The sequence below is a fragment of the Vespula vulgaris genome, chromosome 9, assembly GCF_905475345.1.
Source record: "Vespula vulgaris chromosome 9, iyVesVulg1.1, whole genome shotgun sequence".
Taxonomy (NCBI): Eukaryota; Metazoa; Arthropoda; class Insecta; order Hymenoptera; family Vespidae; genus Vespula; species Vespula vulgaris.
Window position 1 is genome coordinate 2,704,276 of NC_066594.1, and position 26,162 is coordinate 2,730,437.

The window sequence follows — 26,162 nt, forward strand, 5'->3', positions numbered from 1 at the left end:
ATATTATATATTATTTAAGAAAATGTATGACTTGTTTGGAACAAATAAAAAAAAAGAGAGAGAAGGGGTAGAGGAGCGAAGAAAAGAAATAGAGAGAGAGAGAGAGAGAGAGAGAGAGAGAGAGAGAGAGAGAGAAAGGCAGAGAAAAATTGGTCGATTCTGCATGGTCTTACCAAGACACACCGGCCAACTTTTTCTCAGAAAATGAAGACGAAGAAGAAGAAGTAGAAGAAGGAAAAGAGAGTAGAAGTAGAAGTAGAAGAAGAAGAAGAAGAAGAAGAAGAAGAAGAAGAAGAAGATGAAGGAAAGGGGAAAAGAAGACGACGAAGAGAGGATGCTGAGTAGAAGAAGGATGAGGAAGGGGGAGGTGGAGGAGAGAGGGGGAGGAAGGAAAGACGGTCCTGAGAGTGCCTTTAGTGTGAGTGGGAATAAGAGCAAAAGAGAGAAAGAAAGAGAGAGAGAGAGAGAGAGAGAGAAAGGAAGGAAAGACCGATGACTGGCAAGCGGCAAGGGGCCCTGAACCTTGGTGTATAAGGTATGTACTGGTCCAGAGAGCGCCCTTGCCTCCGCTCCGTCAGTTTTTTCATCGTCTGCTCCTGGCTTGCCGCTTTAAAGCGATCGTCACGGGTACCGCGCTTTTACGCGCGCTTCTCATTCTCTCATTCTCTCTTTCTCTCTCTCTCTCTCTCTGTCTATATATATATATATATCCTTCTCTATCTCTATCTTTCTCTCTTTCTGTCTTTCTTCTCTCTCTCTTTCTCTCTCTCTCTCTCTTAGCAGGTGTGCCTGCATACCTTCGATTCTCTCCTCTCATCATCCTCCTCTTACTTATCCTCACTAATTTTCTATTTTCTTTTTTTCCCTTTCTTTATCTTTGAGCTTTTTATTATTTTTATTATCCTTTTGTCTAATATCACACATTATCGAGAACATCGATTAATATACAATCAGTAAGATCATAGATAACGAGAGGAAGGATCATGTCCTTGAAATGTTAAGAACCACTTTTTAATATAATTCTTATTTTTTAGGTATATGGCTATGGAACGTTCCTTGTTTGTTTAATCGTACGCGTTAATGATTACGATCGATCGCGATGACTGAAGCGACAAATGTAATACATGATTCGCATATATCAATCTTAATTTTTTTTCTTATAATGAATATGCGTCACTTCGTTCTCTCTCTCTCTCTCTCTCTTTCTTTATTTATTTCTTTATGAGGATGTAATGTTTATGAGTGTTCACATTTCATCAAGAAGAAGAAAGAGAGAGGAAGAGAGAAATAACTACATCGTCGTTCGATACTCGAATAATCAAGCTATAAAAAAAGTTTTTAGAATAACACCTATGTAAATGGACTAGAGCAACTTATTGAAAATAAAAAAAAAATATATATAAATTAAAAATCCAAATATTTTAGGAAATGTCAAAGTAAAAAAATAATTACCTTCTACTCGTAATTAGAAAACTTTAATTAGATAACTGTAATTAATTGCAAATATTTTTAACTACGTTATACGTATGTAATCAAACCGTATGTTATTTTATCCGCTAAAGGGCTTATATTATTTAGAAAAAAAAGAATAAAATAAAAGAATAACAAAATAAAAAATAGGAATTAAAAGAGAAATAAATAAATAGATAGAAAGAAAAAGAAAGGGTTAAATATTTCTGTAAATGATAGAATGATCGTCAAAGACGAGAAAATACCATTGATGATATTGGAAAAACTTCACATCCTATATTCTTAGATTCTATGTATTTGAAAATAAAACGGATGGAATAATCCGTTTCAATTCGAATATGTTTGAATAAGTTAGCGAGTTATCTTTTTCTCTATCTCTAACTCTATCTCTATATCTTTCCTTGTTTTTTTTTTTCTTTTTTTCAATTGTGAGATCGAACGGCAATAGGATCGTTCCAGATCGACTTCGATAATATCTTGATGCAAATTGAGAGAATATACGTGCATTCCATTCGATAAGAAATCGAGGATATATTTCTTCGCACAGTTCGCATTCCCTGTTTCTTTTTCAATTGCTTCGATCTCCTTTAACGAACACGTTCGTTTTCCTAATTGCGAGTTGATCGTCGATTTCTCAAAGAGACTCTCCCTCTTCCTCTCTCTCTCTCTTTCTTTCTTTTTTATCTCTTATATTTATTTGCGATAATGAAAGTTTCATAAGGAGTTTTTATTTTGTTCTGTCAACCCTCTATAATTCAATTTTTTTTATATGTATTAATAATTAACAAATTGTATGAAATATGAAAGTTTTATGATATTATTTATATACCAATATAATTATATATATATATATATATATATATATATATATATCGTAGAATCCATATTATATAAAGGGTTAATAATAATAATAAATTACAACAACAACAAGCAACAAAAATGAAAAAAAAATAGAAAAGAAAAGACGCTAAGAATTTCTTTCGGATGTCCTCGAACGTTGAGATTTTTTATTTTTTTTATTTCCTTCCTTTTTTTCTTTTTTTTTTCTTTCCTTTTTTTTAAGGATCGTTACTTGCACGATGGCTGATGTCACACGTGTGTATATATGTATGTATGTATATGTGTGAGAAAGAGAGAGAGAGAGAGAGAGAGAGAGAGAGAGAGAGAGAGAGAGAGAGAGAAAGAAAGAAAGAGAGAGAAGGGAGTATCATTGCCCTCGCCAATTTATTCGCCGTTTTTTCAACGTCTGCCGTCTACAAAACGGCCGTCACGGATATCACGCTCATACGCCTGTTCTTCTTTCCCCTCGGCGAGTGTCCGCGTCTTCTCGACCGTGATATTATTGTTATGGAGAATCTCGCGTAATATCCGAGGCGGGTGATAAAAAGGTGCGAGAATATGTGCTCTTTCTATGTGGATCATTCGTCAAAAAAGCTATTTTGTTATACCATTGACGAGCAAATTTCTTATTTTGTGAGTTTGATCGAGAATCATCGTTGATTTTCAGTTACTTGATATACACACTATATAGTATACAATATTATAAAATATATGTAGATATATATTTTATATATATATATATATATATATATATAAATATATAAATATGTATATGATGATATATATGTATGACATTATATGTTATAATTTACTATACTATGATGTATACGTATAGTATGAATATACGATATACATAGTATACTATACTTTAAGACGGTATGATGCATATAGTATATTATAGTAAACTATATATATTATCGTATATCTTGTATAGTAATATATAGTATAGTAGACTATAATGTATTATAATACAGTATATTCATATGTATCTGTAAATATATGTTAGAATATATGTAACACATAATTGTATTATTTTATATGTTATATATTATTAAAATATATATTGTATCTTACTTATATATACTATATATATATATATATACCTGTATATTGATTTAGTCAAAATAATAGATAATTCGTATGAATAATGAATACATTCAAAGTATTAGAATATTAGTCATAAAGTCAAATCGTGTTTAGAAAATTTGTTTCTAATCTTTGAACGAGTACAAAGGGTCAAACGTTTGAATATCTTTTGTTTGCGTTAGAGACTTATAAATGAGGACGTATAAATCGAGAGACAATCGATAAGACGAACGATATGGTTAATGTAACATATCGTTATAATTATTATCATTATTAAGATTGTCAGCGCGTAACACGTTAAATCAATTGAAAATGTTTTACGAGTACTCACCTAACGAAGAGTTGCTCCTGATTGTTCACTCGCCATGACACAACGGTCGCACCTGTGAAAATTTAAAGGAATACGATAAATATAATAAAGATTGAAATCTCGTCGTTTTGCTTGAAATACGCGCGTACGCGAACCCGCCATTTTTCGAATTCGACGTTAACCTAGATAGAAGCGCCCGCCACTTTTTTAAAAGAAAGAAAAAACACTGGATCAACTCGTTTATCTTTTTTTTTCCCAGGCATTTTATATTTTTCGTCCGTTTCGAAATAAGAAATCGCATCGATCCACTTCGAATCATTTTGAAAAAAAAAAATACGGAGGCAAAAAAAACAATAGTGAAATCTTAATTCCGAATTAAAGGCAATGAAAATGAATATGGCGTATCGATATATGATCACTTAATCGTCGATATATATACACACACACATATATATATGTGTATATATATGTATATATATGTATATGTATATATATATGTAAATATATATATATATATATATATATATATATATATATACATATATATTTGCGTTTCGAACTTCACGTCGATTCGTTGCACGAAAATGAATAACCAAAGAAAATAAATACACGTTAAATGTAGAATCTTTTATGCGAATAATATTATTCTTGTTTTCTCACGTCACATACTCGCGTACTCGAATATTTAACATACGAATATCTATGTAAAAATGAGTCGAAGAGAAATAACAAATTAATTCCGTATTTAGCACTATTCGTGTTATTCATATGTCTATTTCACGAGAACGAGAGAGAAATACATCTCTCTCTCTTTTCGATTCACCGAACCGTTTCGCACGTTTGTCGTTGAAATCGTTCAAAGATCGTCGTTTTACGATCGTTTTCTTCTTTCTTCCGTTGTTTATTATTTGTCACCGAATTTTATTATATATACATATATATATATTTTGAACCCTTTTTCTCTCTCTCTCTTTTTTTCTTTTTTTATGTATGTACTCGCGAAAAACGCACCGTGTAGATTGATCGTGCAGGTGGTATTGTTGCCCCTGTCCAGGACGACAACGCTGGTAGCCGCTGCCATGTTTGAATCGTGAATGCGGCTCTCGACGCGACCAACCTTTGTTCGATGTCCCCCGGGCTGAATCCCCACCACCACGGCTCACTCTTACCCCCACTCAGTTGACTCTCGTTCGTCGGCCTTTCCCTCCGACCCCCCACCAGGCAGCCAATCCGACGTGACACGAAGCGATACGACGCGACACGACGCGATACGACGCCACAGTCGACTACAACACCTCGCTACGGAAGGACGTACGTATTAAAACTTGCATTTCTCTTAATATATTTCTACCGATATCGTCGTATATTGGATATCGATAATGTAGAATACTATTTTAACAACGGTCGTAATATCACGATAATTGAAAAATAAGTGCGAGCGTTTTAGTCGGTAATACGAATCGATTGACTTCGACGTCGTTATTTCTACGTATCAGCTAAACGAATATCAATGTCGACTGCGTAATTAATATATAATTTTCTAATATGAATGTCAATTAAGGTAGAAGGAATGGATTTTTAGTTGGAAGTAAACGATTACTGCTGTAGGTAATTTAAGGTTAGGAATGAATTTGGTCGACGAGTTGCGGCGCATGTTCCAGAGGAAGAAAGAAAGATACAGATAGGTAGAGAAAGAGCGAGAGAGATGGAGAAGGAGAGAGAAGAGACTGGAGAAGACGGCAACGTTGTAGATGCTCGAAAACTGGCAACGTCGTTGGTTGTTCGAACGAAGTAGTAGTAAGATAGACAGAGAAAGAGACAGAGAAAAGAGAGAAAGAGAGTGTTAGAGTTAGAGGTGGTAGTAGCTAAGCACAGAGTCGGTAGCACGGACATCAGGCTTTGTGTGTTCGCCGCGACGGTGATGCGTCGTCGTTGTTCACCGCCGTACCGTGCCGTCGTGCGCCGTGTTAGCTCAACGAGGATCACGGAGGAGGATAGTAGGAGCGCGCCGGTGACCGTAAACGTCACCGTCTGCGCCAAAACCGCGAAGGCGGTACGTGCCTAATCAAACGGGGCAGTGTGTGGTGCTGTGGGGTAAGGGATGACGAAGGCCGCGGGGGGGATGATAATAGGGGTGCCGACTTGAGGACAGAAATGTTGAAGTTCGGTAGCAAGAGCGACGTTACCGTGGTGCACCGCGCCACTATTCGACTTTTGGACGATTCCGAGATTATCCATTGCGATTTTGAGGTGAGTTAATCTTTCTGTTATTCAAAAAAATAAAAAGCAAAAATAATAGAGAAACAAAATACAAAAGACACGTTCGATGTTTTCTTTATTTTCTTTATTTTCTTTCAATCAATTTTTATCGTTTTAGATATCTTAAATCTTTCCCTTTTTTTTCCTTTTTCATTATATATATGTATATATATGCGTGAAAGTACGTTGATGTGTGTAAATATATTGTATACGTAGGTAAGATTTTAGAGTATGTAACTCGCACGTTTGTTTTTACTATTCGTCATTTGATGTACAAAAGAGAAGGGAAGGAGAAGAAAAAAAAAAAAGAAAAATTCTTAGAAGGTTCAGTTAATGTTGAGGTTATGTTGTTACAACAGCATTAGTTCTTGAAATTTTTTTCATCGGTTAAGGAAACATCTATAAGCACAAACAAGCGTATGAAAGCAACGATGACATTTCTGACCCATATACATACCTACATGTCGTGTCCACCTCGAGGGTGGTGATCCGAAATAATCGATCGCTCTAATCCCTCTTCAATTTTTTTCTCTCTCACCCTTTCTCTTTCTTTCTCTTTCTTTCTCTCTCTTTATCTCTCTTTATGTCTCTTTATTAAAGATATTCCAAGCTAGCTAGCGAGGATAGTCTTGTTCTCTCTCTCTCTCTCTCTCTCTCTCTCGTATCCTTTTACAAGCTCGGACTTTGACTCCTGTACCGATCAATACGAATCTAAACAAGATCATCATCCTTATACCCACGTTGTCCTTTTCTCTCTTTATCTCTCTCTCTCTCTCTCTCTCTCTCTCTCTCTCTCTCTCTCTCTCTCTCTCTTTCTTTCTTTTTAACGCTCACGTTTCTCATTATTCTTCTACTTGCGATCAGCATGACATTTTTAAATCATCCTTCCTTTAATGGTCCTTTTCAGTTAGTTCACGAATTTGCTGTCTCACTTGTACGTTTTGAAAGTGGAAGTGTCTCTCTCTCTCTCTCTCTCTCTCTCTCTCTCTCTCTGTCTGTCTCTCTTTGCACTGGAACAGAATCGGCGCGCTTGGATCGATTCCAGAATAGTGTGAGAAAGAGAGAGAAAGAGAGACGGAGAGAGAGAAGCAGAGACAGACAGACAGACAGACTGACTGACTGACAGACAGAAAGAGAGAGAGAGAGAGAGAGAGAGAGAGAGAGAGAGAGAGAGAGAGAGATATAGAGAGAAAGAGAGAGATGCTAAGTGTCAAAAATGCAGCGACTGCAACCATAACTTGTGCCGGCTACTACGGGCACACGACTTTGACATTTCTTCGTTGGTCGTGCTCAACGAAATGTCGATCTTGTCTGACAACGATCGACATTATTATGAACGTACTGTATGTATACAATGACTCATTGTAAGTATTAAGACTTCGAGTATGTTACGACTTCGAGTACATGCATATTTCACAGTTACTTAACAAATTTAATAGAAACATTTTTACTTGTTTAACGAATTTGTTGTAATCAAGTTTTGTAACGAATAATTTTCGATCTAGGTTTTTCTGTAAACTAGATATAAATCGATTATCATATATACACATATATATACACATACATATATATATATATATACACACAATATACACATCATGTTAGACAATATACGTGATCGACGTTATTTTATGTACACGATATGTTTGTATGATATAAAATCTTTAGACTTTAAATATAACATTTTATATATTTTAGTTACTTAGAAAGATAAGAAGATTTATTATCGCTTATTATATTCGTTTATTATGTATATCATGGTCAATAGAAATATTTCATTTATTTTAAGAAACTTGTTTAGTAACGATGCATTTTTATTATGTTTTAATGTGATCTGAACATAAGTAGATTGCCATTCGATACTACGTATAGAATATGTATATGTATATTCAATCTTCAATCAGATTTCTTTATTGTATTATAGTGAAAGAAAAAAGAAAAAGGGAATTTCTTTTATTTTTATCTTTATCTATCTGTTTTTTTTATCTTTTAATTTAGCTCAGAGAAAGATTTCGTTTAAAGTCGTTAAATCGTACAAACGAAAAGATCCTTTTTTCTCGTTACGTTTCGCCAATCGTAAAGCAAGTAAAATAGGTATTTTTATAGTAAATTTATAGTCTGCGGTCTTTCGCTATTCGAATTTCAAGGTATTCTTCTCAACTCTTCTCTTATCCAGCTTTTATCGTTTGTAACACGTATTTTGTATGTAGGAGACATTTTCTTTGAAAACTTTACGTACAATGTTTACTTGTTGTTTGGAAGGAAACTTTTCGACTAAACTTTGTATATACTCGTGCTCAACGTTTTTGATCGACGATAATAATAATTATTAATTAATCTTTCTTATGTAACTTTGCAGTTTTTTGTTCAACATAATTTCTTCGGTCGTTACTATTTTTTACTTTTTCGTTTACTTCTCTTTTTTATATTACACAAATTTTGTTCTTACTTTTTTTCATAAAAAAGATACTTGTGCTCTTTTTATGGATAATCATTATAATCTCAATAAATAATTATCAAATAATAATCATGTAATTTTTTAAAAAAGTTATTGCCATCTGATTTTTCTTCGATAATTTTTATATTTCGTCTAATTTATTTTGTTATTTCTTTTTCGTTGAAATGCATGAAATTTGTTCGTTCAATTGAAATAATTTATATCTACAACGTATTTCTATGATCATTATTATTATTCCATAAAAATGTCATATTTTCTTTCTATTTCAAAGTAAATTGATTACAAGCTTCCCACGAAAGAAATATTTTCGGTAGCGTGTTAAACTACACTTAACGATACCATTACACACGTACATGGATATACATATGTACATATATATACATAAATGTATATACATATGTACACAAAAATACACATACACATATTCTTATACTAATACTCACTATTATGAATCCATACACATTGCGTGTACCAATATCGCGTGTAAATCCGTACACGACCCTTTTCCTATTTCAAGCACACTGACGTAATAATCCATCGAGATAGATGATGGGACTTTTTATAGGTCCGTTACCATGCGATTTAATGTAACGAATGATACCGAACTAGATTTCCTACTCGAATTATAGTTTACCGTGAGTATACTTAAATCCCTATGATGATTTTTATCATAGATCTTTTGATATTCATCTGGATAAAATATCGTCTAATCGATATCGACTAGTAAAGACGTAATGAATGTTCTATTGTTCTAACATCCAAGAATAATAATCATTTTTCTTTTTTTTTTTCTTCTATTTTTCTATTCCTCGTATTTTTTTCTTTTTGCATTTTATTAGAGAATAAACAAAGTTTAAGAGAAAATGTTCGCAGTAAAAACAAACTCGATCGTTCATCTAATCATGAAATAATCGGAATAGATATCAAACTCGAATTATAATGTATCATACGGTATTCATCTAAATAAAATATCGTCTAATACAATGAATATTTTTATTCTGACATTAAAGAACAATAATCATTATTCTTTCTCTATTTTTTTTTTTTTAAATTTTCGTTCATAATTTTCACTCTTCATTTCATTAAAGAAATAAGACAGATGTTCTTATCGTTAGTAAAAAATAAAAAACAAAATGTTAATCATGTTCCATTAAGTTATCTAATCTCGACATAACCGCTCCTACGTGTAAATCATGTTGGATTATGTAACAAAAAAAAAAAAAAAAAGATAAAAAAGAAAAAGAAACGAAAAAGAAGCGTTTATTTAGCGGTCAACCCAGTACACAGATCCATTACTTTCTATTCAAAATATCAGCTTTGTTTATCATACATATATGCATCTCGTGGATTACTACATCGTTCGTTACGTTGGTAAACTTACGTCATGATTCGACCGATCCCATAGATGACGTCACGAATGAGCGTCTGGCAAGAATTAGTACGCGGCACGGTGACATAGAGAAATAGAAGAGAAAAATAAAAAGAAAAAACAATAAAAAGAAGGAAAACAAAAAGGAAAAGAAAGAGAAAATATATAAAATTATATTAGAACCTGATAAAATTTTAATAGAAGTTTCCAATTGAGTTTACAGATATGAAACGTTTTTTATCATATTGAAACTCTCATCGAAGAGACATTCGTTTTTTCAAAGAGTATATTTTTTTTTATTTATTTTAATGACCTTTAGCATCGATCTTTTTCCTTCATTAAGTGTCTTAAAGAATTCTAAGAATATATTCTTTGTTGATAAGTAGAGAGAGAGAGAGAGAGAGAGAGAGAGGGAGAGAAAGAAAAAGAAGGAGAAAGAGAGAATACAATGGCTGAAGGATAAATAAACATTCTCGGTTTTGAGTGTACCATGAAATATTACGACGAAATCGTTCGATGATGAAATTATTTAGATTTTAATATTGGGTACGTATTAATTTAAGTAATAGTATCTATCTTACTTTTATTTATTATACATCTATATATATTACTTCTGTATATTATATATATTATATATATCTCACTATTTTATATTATATATACATATGCATATATGCCTGCGTGAATCTGTGAACGGGTGTATCTCTCTTTCTCTTTTTCTCTTTCTGTTCGTGCGTATGTATGTATGTATGGGATGTGTCTGGATCTATTTGTTTGTCTGTTTTGTTTGTGTTGCATAATTTCTGAAGGCTCATCGCAAAGTTATTTGTAAAATAAAAGGTTTTGTTCGAGTTCTCTCTCTCCTTCTTTATTTACTGATTTATTTTCTTTTTTTTTTTTTTTAAATTGGTCAGTCGATATACGGTTACTTCGCAGTTACATTCGTACGCTACAAGAGTACTCAATGAGAAATCTCAAAAATTGTGTATGCTAGTCTCTTTGCATATACCTACTTATATATGTATGTGTGTGTGTGTTTGTATGTATGCGTATGTATATATATATTTATATATATATATGTATCCTTGTGTGTTTACATGTAGAATTACTGTACTTGTACTCACTCGCATATTCGATGTAATTTTATTCTCATGCATTCTTTATAGTATGAAATATGTATTAAATTATGTTCCTTATTGTTTGCATAGAAATTGAGATTAATCCGTTCGGAAGATATTAAATATGAAAGGAAAAATTCTAGTTTATAAAAAATTTCTATTTTTCTCTCGACGTTTTTATTAAAAAAATTATTTCGAACAAATTGATAGACGATTTGATACTCGTTATATATATTATATAAAATAAGGATGCTATTCAAAGGTGATTTTAACTAATAGAATAAAATAGAACGTTAACGAAGGTAATTTTTCGAAATAATTTCTCGTTTTGTTATTTTTCGTAGTGGATAAAAAATAATAAAAAGAAAAAGAAATAGAAGAATGAAAAAATAAAAAGGAAGAAATAAAAAATAAGTGGCTACGATGCGTAATGCTACGGACGTTTGTGAAATTTGGGGCTCGTCCAACAATTCGACCGTAATAAGTATGATTGTCATGTTCGAAATCTGCACAAGTTGTTCCTGTAATATTTTCATCGAACAAAAGAAAAGAAAAGAAAAGAAATAAATATTTCCTTTAACTTAAAATTAAATAAAAATAACATAAAGTTTAGTCGATCTCAAATTTTCGAAATTTGTAATTCATTAGAGCATTGACTCGATTGCTTGAAATCGAGCAAAATTTATTTCAACATTTTATTTTACATTTTAACTTAGGCGAATCTATGTAAAATATTAGATGTAGTTTTCAACGTGGGAGGAAGAAAGAGAGAAAGAGAGAGAGAGAGAGAGAGGATTTGCAACGATTAAAGGACAATAATGGAAAATTGAACGACCTATTCCGTAAAAGTGGAAGTACTCGTGTACACTACTTCTTACATGTATTCCAACTACTCTCTACTATTAGAATAAGAAAGAATGAAATAGAAATAAAAAGCAAAAAAAAAAAAAGAGAGAAAAACGTATGATATACTATAGCATGACAACCCTAACAACAATTGTACAAAATAGTCACGTATCTTACGAGCAAGTTATAAAGTGCATCATATAATATTTAGTAGAAAAAATCTTATTGAATTTATAAGTTAAGAAAAAATAATTTGTATAATCTTCCATCACAAGAAAAATTGTATATTTGATTTCTCAAAAGAAAAAATAACAAATTTTATATTCGGTTACTCGATCCAAATTTTTGTCATTGATTTTCACGATATTATCCTAGGATTCTTTTATATTTTAAATAATTTTTATTGTGATATAATATTATACGTGATATAATAGGGAGGAAATATGATATTAAAAGATTTTAAACCGATCAAGTCTTATCTATGTCACGCATACACTTGAGGAAGTGCGTATAAACGTGATCTACTATCCCCAAATTTTCTTTTTCGTTGATTTTTAAATCTTTAGGATAGTTGCGCTGGCACGTAAACGCTGTATATCTATTCTCTTTTGTTGTTCTTCGATGGAAAGGACGAAGATGGAGCTGCTCCAAAAAGGTTAAGGTTTCTACACAGACATTTGTCTCGATCTTGAATCAGGCGTCGAGATTTTTCAAATGGCCGCCATTTCTTTTCTCAAAGAATACTAATATCTACTTTATGAGACAAGGTCACGATTAGACGACAATTTCGAATTTCGATATTATCGAATACAGACCTAATGCGTAAAGATTTTCGCATAAAACGATTATATTTTTATTCAGATGCATTTATTTTATAGTTAGTTACTTTAATCGAACTCAAATTTGTAGATATCATCGTTTTTGTAATCAGATGCTGCGAATCCTCTTTGGCCGATGAAAACAAACATTTATCCTGCTTTTAATGTTGAACCAAAACAGAACTTTCTCCTTCGTCCTTAAAAGAAGGTTTTTATTCTATTTCTAGAGTTCATTCGCTCGTAAAATTTGCTTTTCTTAACGCGTTAGGTCGACTGTGGCCTAAAAATGAAACAGAGAGAAATAGATGGAAAGAAAGAGAGAGAGAGAGAGAGAGAAAGAGAAAGAAATACGAAAAGATGCTTTCATTTTCTCGTCTCACTCATTTTCTTCTCTCACTTTATCTACCTTTCTCACTCTCTTTTTTTCTACCTTTATTTCTCACTTTGATCTTACGTAGTTTTCAAAAAGTATGTGTCCTAAAAACGAAAGAAAAAGAGATAGAAAAAGAGCGAACAAAAATAAAAAAAGAAAGATATAGAGGGGAAAAGAGAAGTAATAAACAAAAAGAGGAAATACTTTCTATCTTCTTGATTTTCTTCTTTCACTTTTTTCTCTCTTTATCTCTCCTCTTTTTTTTCTTTCTTTCTCTCTTTCTCTCTATCCCTCTTTTTTATTTATCACTCGCTTCTCGGATTTTATGTAGGAAGGACACTCAGTTCTTTTCATATACATTTTTCTTTTTTTTTCTTCTTTTTTTTTATTTTCCATAGTTTCACACTTCATCCTTAGCCACAATGAGAGTTTCCCTTTCGTTAGTCTCTCCCTCTCTCTTTCTCTTTTTCTTTTTTTCCTTTCTCTCTTGCTCTCTCTTTCAGTCTCGTCGTTTACTAATAACAATAAGCAACGTTCGTACTTACTTCCTATCTTTGTTTCATTTTCATCTTCTTTTTTTCATCTCCTTTTTCTCGTGTCTTTTTTTTTGCTTTTCTTTCTCTCTTTTTTCTTTCTTTTTTTTTCTTTTCTTTTTAATGTGAATGAGACGCCATATTTGCGCGCAGAGACTTTTCTGATTAACTTCGACTCCTCGTTCGCGGCTGACTAATTAACGCGTTTTCACGATGACAATGAGTCACATCTCGTTATCTTCTTTTTCTTTTTTTTTTCTTTTTTTTTTCGTTTCTTCTTCTTTGTTTCTTCCTATTTTTTTTTCTTCCTCCTTTTCGCCTTTCTTTCTCTCATTGTTAGTTTTAAGGGTTGCGATGATACATGCGAATAAAAGTGTTGCTCCTTTTTTTTCGTTTTTTTTTTTTGCGTTATCGTTGACATTCTCTCTTTTTATCGTTTCCCTATTTTTATTTATTCGTAACTCGTAATATACAAATGTTCGAGATTATATTTTTTCGTCTTGTCATATCCGAAAGAAATAAAAGTTTCTGCTCTTCGTTCTTTTATTATCATTGATTTTTCATTTTTATTTCCCTCTTTTTTTTTGTTTCTCTATTTCTCTTTCTTTCTTTTTCTCTATCTTTCTTTCTCTCTCTTTTTATTTATTTGTAACTTTTCATTCAATGTTCGTAACTACATTTTTGTGTCATCTCTTAAAACAAGTAAAAGTTGCACCTTTCTGTTTCTTTATTATCATTGATTTTCTACCTTTGTTTCTGTTTTTATTTCTCTCTCTCTCTCTCTCTCTCTCTCTCTCTTTTTATTTATTTGTAACTCGTAATCTAAGTGTTCAAGACTACATTTTTATGATATGTATTTCGGAAGGAAACTTTATGGATCATGGGAGACTGTTACTATCGTCGTTTTATGGTATAAGATCCTTTGTAGTATCATAAATCGTTAATAATAACGAGTGGTGAGAATGTATTAAGATCACATTTTACTGAACTTGTATTGGATTAATGATTGATAAATAGTATTAGAATTTTTAATGTTTCATATTTACAATAAATATTATATATAAATATTTATATAAAATGCTACAAATTTAAACAGTATATTTATTAATTCAATGTTTCTATGTCTTCCTATATACATTCTTCCTACATACACTTCATATATACACGTGTATACATATATGATAAAAGTGTAGATTTGTTTTATTGGAATTTTCTCCTTATGGCAATAAAATTTATTATTAAATTGTTTAACAATTACTTTTATTAGGAACAAAGAATAAAACCCTTTATCGCATATAATTACCACGAAGATACGCGATAAAATTCTTTTGTTTTTCGGGAGTATTCTAACGCATTATGGCGAAAAGCTGGCAGCAGAGAAAGAAATATCACGATACGAAGGAGTTAAATTGCACATTTATTTTCACAGTGGTGACATTGCAGTTCCGAATACTAATGTAAAATCGTACGATTTCTCTCACTTTCAAAGTTTTTTTTATTTACATTATGCAAATTTCGTACGAATGATCGAGTATTCTTTTCTTTTTTATCTTTTTTTTTTTTTAGTTAAGTCCGTAGTCAACAAAATGTTAATTAATATCGTCGATATGATGTAAGAAATCGTAAGAAGAAAACCGGTTTGTATGTAAGTAGAATTTCCAGTACAACTAATTTTTACATTAGTAATATATATGTAGATTTTTATATATATATATAATATACATATATGTGTATATTTGCAATATGTGTTATTGATATACTGCTAAATGCTATATTATTAATTTAAATATATTCATTAATATATAAGTACTAAAATTATTATGGTAAATATACACCTATATACATACATACACATGTTTATATCATTGTACTATATAGGATCTATTTATATTGATATTTATAATAATAATTCATTGTTATCCCAAATATTTTATGTATGATACATATATCATAATATGTATCATACATAAAATTTTTCGTTTTTAAAATTTTTGCTTGCAGGCAACACTTCTCGTATCATTTTTCGTCTCATTTTTCCAAGTAAACGTAACTAAATATTTCAGCCTCGATATTCAATTTCGTACGAATTCATCATTTTTCGTTATGATTTCTTTTTACAGTTCCATTTCATTATCATAATAATATAAATAATAATAATAATAATAATCTATACGATAGACATAGAAAGAAGAGATATAGACAGAGATAGAAAACAGAATCTATAAATTATATTGATAAAACGATACTAACAGACAAGACAATCATAATCAACAGACCAGATAATCATATTAATGGACAAAATAAATAAGACAAAATATATATCACCAAGGTAGTTATAGATAGTTACCACAACATCAAGATCAAACAGTTAACAAACTGTATAATAGCAATAATGCAATTAATTTTCATTTATTATTGTAAACATATGATATTAATCCAAAATTGATTCATCCAAAATTTGTTCTTTTTTTTTATATTTGTTCATTCGTTTTTGAAATAATCATTTGAAGCACGGTATCTTCCAGCACTCATAAAGAATATTATTGAAATTACACAGTTTGTCGAATATCAAATCGCCATGATTCGATGAAGTATCGATGAGAAGGTACATTCATTGGATTCGTATTGATTGATATATTCTAGAACTTTTGTTGGGTTTAAAATATCGATTTCCATAAAAAAAAAAGGAAAAAGCCATGACTTCCGTATTTTGATAAAAGCGTACTCTATGAAATTGTTTCGATACATATTGTATTTCCTTCGCGAAACCTTGAAACTTTTATTTGAAACATTAATTTATAAAACTAATGGGATCGGATGATATTATGGTTATATCGTATAGCCATATTGTTTTAAAATAATATATGATACTAATAATAATAATAATTACTATTATTCAAGAGAAACGTTTAATTGAATAAAATCAATTTAATAAATTTAATGATCGATAATAATACTTGTTAAGCATTTGATTTTACTACTTATTTTTTATTTATTTGTTCATATAGATATGTGTAAAACATATAAAGCAATCATCGAAGTCATTTCACTTCGTTTTCTCTTTAATCTTATTTTTTTTACTTCCTTTCTTCTTCTCTTTTCTTTTTTATTTATTTATTCATTTATTCCTTACCCATTATCAGCGAACTTTTTAGACAGAAAAAATATTTCCAAAACGTAAATCGTTTTCTCGTTGAAAGTCAAAGCGAAACCAATGCGATTGAAAAGCTGCACGCTGCAGGAGATAAAATCAGCGTATTTGTTTCAATATTTATTTATATTGTATGTCGGATGCATACGAATGTTTTTTTTTTTATATTTTTTATAACAGTCTATGAGAAATAAAACAAATAAATTTAGATCGATTCATCCAATTGAGCTTTGATTATCTTTTTTGAAATTTTAATTTTTAGTTTTCAAGATATTTTTATGTATTTCTTTTTTAAATGGAAAATGTGACTAATATCAACAAAATTGTTCATTCAATAAAAAATTAATTTGTTTATTATGTATTTATTCATTTATTGTAATTTTATAAAGCAATCGCAATATGAATTTGTTTGTTTGTAAAATAACTTGAATTTAGTTGGTATAAATTTGTTTATAAAAATTGTTTATAACAAATTGTTAATTAATTATAAACAATATGCTGAAAGAATAGAAAAAATTCTGTCTTTTAAAATGGCGTTTGATTCGAGTTTCTATGACTTTTCATTGTGGAGATATTTCCATGTATCTAAAAATATCTATTAATAATATAAAAAATGTTTATTACATAAAAAATTAATTTGTTTATTAATTATTTATTAATTTATTGTAATTTTGTATAAAACAGTCGCAAAGTGGATTTTTTGTTGGTAAAATAAGATGAGTTCAATTCATATGAATTTGTTTATAGAAATTGTTTATAACAAATTGTTAATTAATTATAAACAATAGGATGAAAAATAGAGAAAAATCTGCCCTTTAAAATGGTACTTGAATCATGTTTCTGCGATTTTTAGTTCCGGAGATATATCCATGTAAATGGAAGAGATTACGTTGACCCACTTACCTAAATAATTTCATTCAAATTGGCTCAGTGACACACTGACCTATATAAATTCCGGGAATTTACGCATCCCAGCTGATTAAGTTACTACTACTATACTATTACTACGAACAGCTGTACTACGCGAATTATGAATGGAAATCTTTCGAAGGCGATATCTTCGGAACGGAAAGTCGTAGAGACTTCAAACCAAGACCATTTTCAAAGGTAATTTATTCTTTATTTATTTAAATATTGCAATAATATTGTTATAATAAAATCGATTTTGTTAATAATTATTAAAATTAAATTTTTTCTTTTCTTTCGTAATAAGGAGATAATTGCAATGAAATCATTTAAATTTCTTAAATTATAATTATATAAATTTTACATTGTTTATTGAAAATAATAGATAGAAGTTCTATTAATACTCTAACAATGTAAGAAATACGTGTGTGCATGTATATATATATATAGTTATATATATATCTTTAGATATGAAGTAGATGACATATAAAGAGGAAAACTCCGAATAGATATTAAGTTATCTTAAAGTTCGAAGCTTGAGTTTAGATTTCCAAATAGAATAGAATCGATAGTTCTGATAAAATACCACGTGAATTCTCAAACATTGTTTGAAATTGAAAGATTTAAGCCACCGTAAGATATACTTCCTCTTTCCTAGCGTTTCTCCAATTTCTTTCTTGGTCTTTCTTTTTCACGAAGAAAACGAGGAAAGAAATATTAAGAAAGAAGCATGAAAATGAGCTAGGCCAGAAATAGGACGGAGTTGTAGATGGTTTCAAACTGAACTAGTAGTCGTCCCTTCAAGACTCGCTTTCTCTCTTTTTCTCTTTCTTTCATTATTTTCCCTTCTCAAGTGAAGTATACGGAAGGTTAATTAATTCGTCGGTCCATTTTCCATTAAAAATGTCTGTGTGGTTTCTTCACAACGAAAACTACCTACTTTATTGGTTTGAAATATACATTTATATATATATATATATATATATATATATATATATATATATATATATAATATTTATCCAGTTATTTAAGTTCACTTTACACACATATACATACAATATAATTTATACAATATATGTATATATATTTATTTATTTAAATATATTTAAATATACAAAAATTTATTAAACATCTTGTAATAATTATTATATGTAAATTTCAATGATAATTATTCATATCCATCAGCGTTACACATATCTAGGTTATACATAATTTCCAAATATTCAGGACAAGCTAAACATAATATTCTAAATACGTTGAACATGTGCATCTCCATTATCGATGTTAATTGTTATAAAGTATGTTTTCATGAATTCGAGCAAAACGATGAAGATGAAACGGACGTGAGTAGAAAGTATACGTCTAACGATAGATAACAGAAAATTGTTGACTTAGTTAGTCGTTTATCGCTAAACGATATAGTGTTTCCGGTGGCAAATGAAAAAATGGTAAATATTAATAACGTGTCTTTGAAAATAGACGTTTAATAAGCGTCGCACCGTATGCGTTGATTGATAGCCATCGAAGATCGTATCTTGTAAATGTTTATTTATAGTGACCCATTGTTCAACCTATATTCTTCAGCAGCGTGGCATTATTGGATCTCTACAGGGTGATGCCTGAGTAATAGAATTATATATTTATATAGATAGGCATATATATAATATATATTGTGTATGTGTGTGTGTATATATATATATATATTCTTGGAATATACATATATACAGGTTGATTCTGTAAAACTTGGATCATTTTATCTAAAAATTATATAAATATGAATTAAAGGAAATGTAGTATTTATATATACTATATGTGTATGTATATATATATTAGTAGATTATTAATTTAATGATACTTGCCATAGGAAGAATTAGTACAATTGCACGAAGATAGAAAAGAGGATATCATATTGAAACCAAGAGTAATAAAAATTATAAAAGAATTAATTTTATTTTATTTTATGATTCTATCTTATGTTTTATACATGATTCATCCTGTATATTATACTTAATGTTAGATTTAATGAGCCGTTTCTTATGTTACATGGGCAATTAAGTTTATATATACATTCATTTAACTTTACGTCTTTAATGAAAAAAAAAAAAAAAAAATAGAGTAGAGAGAGAGAGAGAGAGAATAGAGTGTCGTTCACCTTAATTGCCACGTTCAGTCGAGCATATTTAATTGATATCTCTACTCGATAACACTCGTAATGTCGTAATCGATCGAACAAATAAGTGAAGGATCAATTAAGTTTTTTTTTTTAAAGAGCGGAAAAAAAACAATTAGGGGACACCCGGGTTTGAACCGGGGACCTCTCGATCTGCAGTCGAATGCTCTACCACTGAGCTATATCCCCAGTTGGGAACCACTTCTTTTATAGTTAATACCATGGGACCCATGAGACCATAGATACAATGATATTTATGTGCATTTATAACATTAATAAATATATTTTTTACATATTTAAATAAATATAATAAGTTAAGTAAATAATTAATAAAAAATATATGTACACACACAATAAGATCTAATAAAATAATGATGATGATGATAATAGTAATATTGATAATAATATTGAAAAAAAAGCACGAGAAGTTCTGCAAAATTTTTAATTTTATTTCAAAATAATATTTGTCTAAAACGATCGTTTGCATAATCAAAAAGATTTATTTCTCTAAAATATTTAACACTTAATTTATAACATCTTGTTAATTATAATATCTGTTTAGTTTATTTTGAAACTCAAGTAACAAATTTTGTACGTATACTCGTGTAAAGGATTAATTTGAAATTAATGAATTAAATTAATGATTCAACATTTTATTTATTTGTTTATTTATTATGCCAATATCAACGAAGTAATTTCTCTTATCTGCGTAAAATAATGTTAATTAATAATTTACCTTCCGCAAGTCTTCTGTTCGTGATATAACGTGTGTTTAGCATCATTAATTTAGAGCAAGAAGGTCAATGCTCTTTGTATTTCTCTCTCTCTCTCTCTCTTTGAATAAAAGGATACTAACAGCTCCCACGAGTATGTGCACACATTATTATGAAAATGGCATATTCGTGTATGTCTCTTAGGATCGTTCAGTGAGATATAATTAAACTTATGGATAGTAATAATATTTAAGTCTGGGTCAGATAACGACCCTGAGACTATAGGCTCTTTATTGTTTCTATAAACTAGAGAAAGATAGAGAAAGAGAAAGAGAAAGAGATAGAGATAGATAGGTAGATATATATAGATAGATAGATAGATAGATAGATGGATAGATAGATAGGTAGATAGGTAGATAGATAGATAGAGAGAGAGAGAGAGAGAGAAAGAGAGAGAGAGAGAGAAAGAAAGAATAGATATATAAAGTTACTACTTTGCATCTATGGTGTATTCAATTTAAATGTGTATACGCTACTATTTTCCTAAGTATTATATTAAAAATGTAAAAAATGTTTCAGAACATTGTATGATGTCATGTAGTCATAATTATTTGACTTTATTTTAGATCTTGGTAAGTTTTCTATCAAACCAGTAATAACATAATAATTTATTTATTTTCGGTAACAAACATATTTCTTTTTTTGTTCTGTAATAATTTTCTATATAATTTTAATAATTTATTCAATAGATCTAAGATTCGAGCATGTAATTTTTAACGAACGATTTGGACAATTAAGGATAACTCTTTTGTTTTTTATACAAAGTGTAACTTTGTTTAAAAATCTTGAATTTAGATGTCCTTCATTTTAATGTCACGAGAAAAAAGATGTAATAACACTTTGGATAGAAAATGTCGGAATTGCAAAGTTCGCGTGGACCTTTTAAGTAAATTTTCTCTGGAAAGCATTCTTATATCCTTATAGATCTCTGAACACTATTCCAGATATAATCCGTAAAATCCTTGAACTAGTTAAAGAAAGTTAATGTCACAGTAACATGGGAGTGATCGTGGTAATCAAGTTTCTCAACTTTTAATTTAATCGAATTGAACTTTAATCGATTGTTCTCTCTCGTTAATTTTTCATTCATCTTTATATCTTCATTAGCATCGATTGACAATAGAGTCATAGACTGACCAATAAATAGAAAAATAGAGAGAGAGAGAGAGAGAGAGAGAGAGAGAGAGAGGAAAGAAACATTAAAAACAAATCTCATTTATTATCTCTTTCTCTCTCTTTCTCTCTCTCTCTCTCTTTCCTTGCTAAAGATATATATATATATATATATACGTATAGTGTAAGTGTTCACGTCTTACTTTTAGAAGGGATCTATAGATCCATGAAAATGTGTGACAAGACGGTAGTAGTGAACGACCAGTAGCCAGTCAGACTGACGGCACTATACAAACTATTCTCTTTCCTTACTCGCTGTCTCTTTCTTACTTGTGTCTGATATAAGCTAAACGAGACTTTGCTTTCTCTCTTCTACTTATCAATCTCTCACTTGTCTCCTTTTATGAACTTTCCACTATCTATATGCAATATGTATGTGTGTATTTCCTTTCGTGAATTAACTCGAGAATTTTTCTTACTTATCACATTTTTTAAATCTTTCTCAATGTTTATTATTTATCTCGTGTCCCAGATAATTTTATGAAAGATCATTTCATTTTGAACTTCGTCTTTTTTCTTTTCTTTTTTTCAGATATCATGTGTTCTTCAATGTTCGATCGAATTTTTATAGGAGATTGAATGAGTTTTCATTTTTGTCCATTTAAATAATTGAATTGTTTTTGTAGTGTTTTTTTCCTTTTCCTTTCTTTTTTTAATTCCTATTTTATCGAACTTATTTCATTAGTAATAACAGTGATTGATCAAGGATGGAATTACTTTTATAATCGTTATGAAATATTCTTTTATAATATTTTTCTTTTAGAAATTGTTATCTTTTAAATTTTCCTTTTAAAATCGATCATAAGAATTATTAAGAAGCATTCTTTCTTTAGATGTTAATATAAGATTAGATGTAAATTGTAATTGTGTGTCTCAACTTTGACAAGGTACGTCGTTCCTTTTGTGGATATTTCTACGATCGTTATAACGAAAAAATCATCACGTCGATTTTGGCAAAGAAATCACGGCGGAGAAATTATTCGAGACTTAAAGGTTTTTTCTAGGACCAAATAACGACAAGGAGAGTGCCATTTTCTCTTGACAATATCGTCGTTATCTCATATGGAAGTTATTGCTGACGCCAAGAATATAATTTACGTGGTGACATCTATTAAAAGAAAAGGAAAAAATTTTTTTCGTATATACGAAGACAGAAAAAATAAAAAGGGAGAAAAAAAATTTAGTGTTAAAAAGAAAAACAAAAAAAAATCATAGATCAAGAGATACTAATCCATCATAGAGAGAAAATCGAATTTTATTTATTTATAAAATCCTTTTTAATATAATTTTTTATTTCTGTTTTTTTCTTGTCCTTTTTTTATTTTTTTTTTTGTTAATTTTTTATGAAAAGAATAACCTAAGAAGATCGAGAAAATATACGAATATCTATATCATCGTAAAGATAAGACGCTCCTCGAATCGAAAACGTAGACGAATTTATGTCGCGAATAAGTTATATACTCAGGCTCGTATGTACATATATACAGGATGTCCCAAAATAAGTGAGATATATTTTAGGTGTGACTTTAGTACATCTAAAATTAAAAAAAAAATGTTCTTATAAATATATACATAGATACGTATTATTTTACTTTATTTTACAATACGATTTATAGCGAATGTTTTATCGCAATAATTCTTTACTTCGATTTATTTGATCAGTATTTTCATTAATTGATGATAAGTATTATATTAAATAAATGATCAGTATATATGAATATTTTGATCAGTATAAATAAATAAATGTCAAGATTACGTCACTTATGTTACGCACTGATACTTTATTATAAATAGTCACTGTTTATTTAAAAAGCTGACCAAACGTTTAAAAATAAATAACCAAATAAATAACAGCCATAATTCTTTCGTTAGATGAATGAAGCTCAATAAAATGAAAGAAAACAGTCATTGGTAAAAAGTCAGTCGTCTTATATTCGGATGCGTGGAAGGTCATTTTGAACATCTCTTATGAAAATGAATAAATAGAATTTGTTGAGAATCAAATCTGTTGTAACTTGAAAACAAAATCAAATAGGATCAACTTTTTTGTATAGACTTTTTTTATTGTTTCGATATGCTACAAATCATCCCTTAAATATTTCTTATTTATTCTGAGACACCCTGTATATATTCCTCTATATGTATCTATAGAATATATATGTATCTATAAGAAAGAGCTTGCTGAAAAAAAGGGACACGTTGCTTTCAAGCCAAGATGCCAGCATAAGGGATGCTGAATTTGGCACGATCGAAGTGTATTTCAAAGTTACGTGAAAGTTTGTTCGAAGTTATTGCTTTGAAGCAGATAAGTAATGTTAAAAGAAAGTATTTTTAATACAATTTATATCTTAATTAAATAATATAATATATAACGATTATATGAGGATTAGATGTAGTCTAATAATTTCTATACAATTTTAATATTATACACATATATGATATATATATATATATATTATATATATAATATATATAAAACTCTTTCTTTCTTGACCGAAATAAATTTCATAGATTTAAAATTAAAAAAAAATATATGTTATTTTTTTTTTTTTGTTAAAACAAGATTTTGTTTTGATCTTTATGAATATCGTCAACATGTTTATATATTTATACATGTATGTACACATATAAGTTTGTTACATTTTGACGGTATTTATCAATAGAGAATGTATATAACAAGCGAAAGTTATACATAATGTATATGTACATATGTATGCATGTATCAGACGTATCGTCGTTGTATCGAACATCGTCTTTCGATAACTTCCGAAAATAAAACGGGAACGTTTGAAGGAGCAAAGGTTATCGTTTTTCGCGGTTTCTTCGATCATCCAATTCTATCGTTAGTATGTAAAGCTTTGAAAGAGCTTTTTACCTTCACTCAACCGTAATTACATCAAAAGAAAATTAATTTTGAACGCTGATATTAATTGAATTAAAAAAAAAAAAGAAAAGAAAAGAAGAACAAACTTCACTATAGAAATTTTCTCGTTTATCTCTTTCTTTTTCTTTTTTTCTTTTATTATTACCGAAAAATAAATATAGATTTTTGTATGCTTCTTTTTTTGGCCTTCATTTACAAAATTATTTTTCACAGTGATGTAAGTTCCATTAAATAAAAAAGAAAATTCACGAAGAAAATCAATTTTCATCACAGAGAATTTGAATTCTTTTTATATAATTAATAAATTAAGAAACAAGTAATAAATAATAGATTAAAATAGTTTAAGCAATAAATATATTTTAATGAAATATATTTATGAATTAGATGGAAACTAAGACATCAAAACACGTTAGACCATAAAATTAATTCAAATATTAGTGAATACATGGATAGATAGATAGATTTAGAACCTATAGAAGATAGATCGAACGTAAGGAGAATAACAATGAGAAGCAGATGAAGTGAATTACAAAGTGAAATACGAGAATAAGATTTCTAGCTGATGTTTTGGGCCAAACAGGCGCCACTTCGACGACGATCGTGAATCGTCCACAAAGATCAATATTATCACATTTTCAGACTCAAACAAAGCAACAATTTATTTAATCACTCAAAAAAAAAAGAAGAAAAGAAAAAAGAAAATGATTTTTATTCGAAGTGAAGTAATTTTGAAATTCTATACTTTAGTAATAACCTCGAAAAAACAATAAAATAATTTATCCAATTATAATTAACGTGAGATAAAAGAATTTTTTAAAATCATGATTTATATTTAAACACTGAACTTATTTAGTTTCATTGAAATTTTATACATAATAATATAATCTGTCTAATCATTATCAACAGGAAATAGAGAAAACTTAATAAGATGAGAAAAAGTTTCTAATCGTCGACATAGATTTTTATAACACTTTAACTTGTCTAATAACAGGAAAACGTTATTAAAAAGGTTTATGGAGTTTTAATCATTCATGTCCTTGTTATAATAGTGTAATCTCAGAGACATAGATACATATATATATATATAATATACTATACATGCATGCATATGTATGCTTTTGATACGTCCACAATGTATAATTACCATCGTGTAATAATTACCTTCGTGTTTTGTTTCGTGCTAAGTGGTAGTAATACTGTCATTTGTGACACAAAGGTCATGGTTAAGAAATAGAAAGAGAAAGAGATAACGAGAGGTATATATATACATATATACATATATATATCTATATACTATATATATATCTATATATAGATAAATAGAAAATAGTGAGAAGCAAGAACTTACAATTTATTACATTTACGTAATAATTACCGAGTGTTCAAGACACGATACTGAATCGTTCATTTTCTTTTTATTTTTTTTCTCATTTATTAATGATCGTACAAGAACATAATGTTTTAATAAGTATGTATATAAGTAGGTATATATATATATATATTTATAACTGTACTTTTGCATATTTTTTGTTTCTATGAATTGACTTCTCGATAATGCATTCTAGATAAAAAAGTATTAGAGCATAGCACTTCGTAAGGCATTTTGAAAAAAAGAAATGTTCGAG

General features: G+C 29.4%; 2 protein-coding genes and 1 non-coding gene across 7 annotated transcripts in view; 1 reads left to right on the forward strand and 2 right to left on the reverse strand.

Moving 5' to 3' along the window:
* Positions 1–4,861, reverse strand: part of LOC127066137 (uncharacterized) — a 33,270-nt gene extending 28,409 nt beyond the window's left edge. The window contains exons 1-2 of the mRNA XM_050999500.1: positions 4,718–4,861; positions 3,728–3,779 (exon numbers count right to left, since the gene is read on the reverse strand). Of these exons, the coding sequence (XP_050855457.1) occupies positions 3,728–3,779; positions 4,718–4,787 (122 nt within the window). The 5' untranslated portion in view covers positions 4,788–4,861. The remainder of the gene's footprint in view (positions 1–3,727; positions 3,780–4,717) is intronic.
* Positions 4,862–5,448: 587 nt separating this feature from the next.
* LOC127066131 (FERM domain-containing protein 5) overlaps positions 5,449–26,162 on the forward strand; it is an 80,146-nt gene continuing 59,432 nt past the window's right edge. For 2 of the 5 annotated variants that reach the window (XM_050999488.1, XM_050999489.1), the window contains exon 1: positions 5,449–5,956. In XM_050999488.1, the coding sequence (XP_050855445.1) occupies positions 5,861–5,956 (96 nt within the window). In that variant the 5' untranslated portion in view covers positions 5,449–5,860. Of the gene's footprint in view, positions 5,957–15,046; positions 15,126–26,162 lie in introns of all 5 variants that reach the window. The other 3 variants (XM_050999491.1, XM_050999490.1, XM_050999493.1) reach the window with 3 other exon arrangements.
* Positions 19,825–19,896, reverse strand: Trnac-gca (transfer RNA cysteine (anticodon GCA)). The gene has a single exon. It is a non-coding gene; the product is annotated as a tRNA-Cys (tRNA).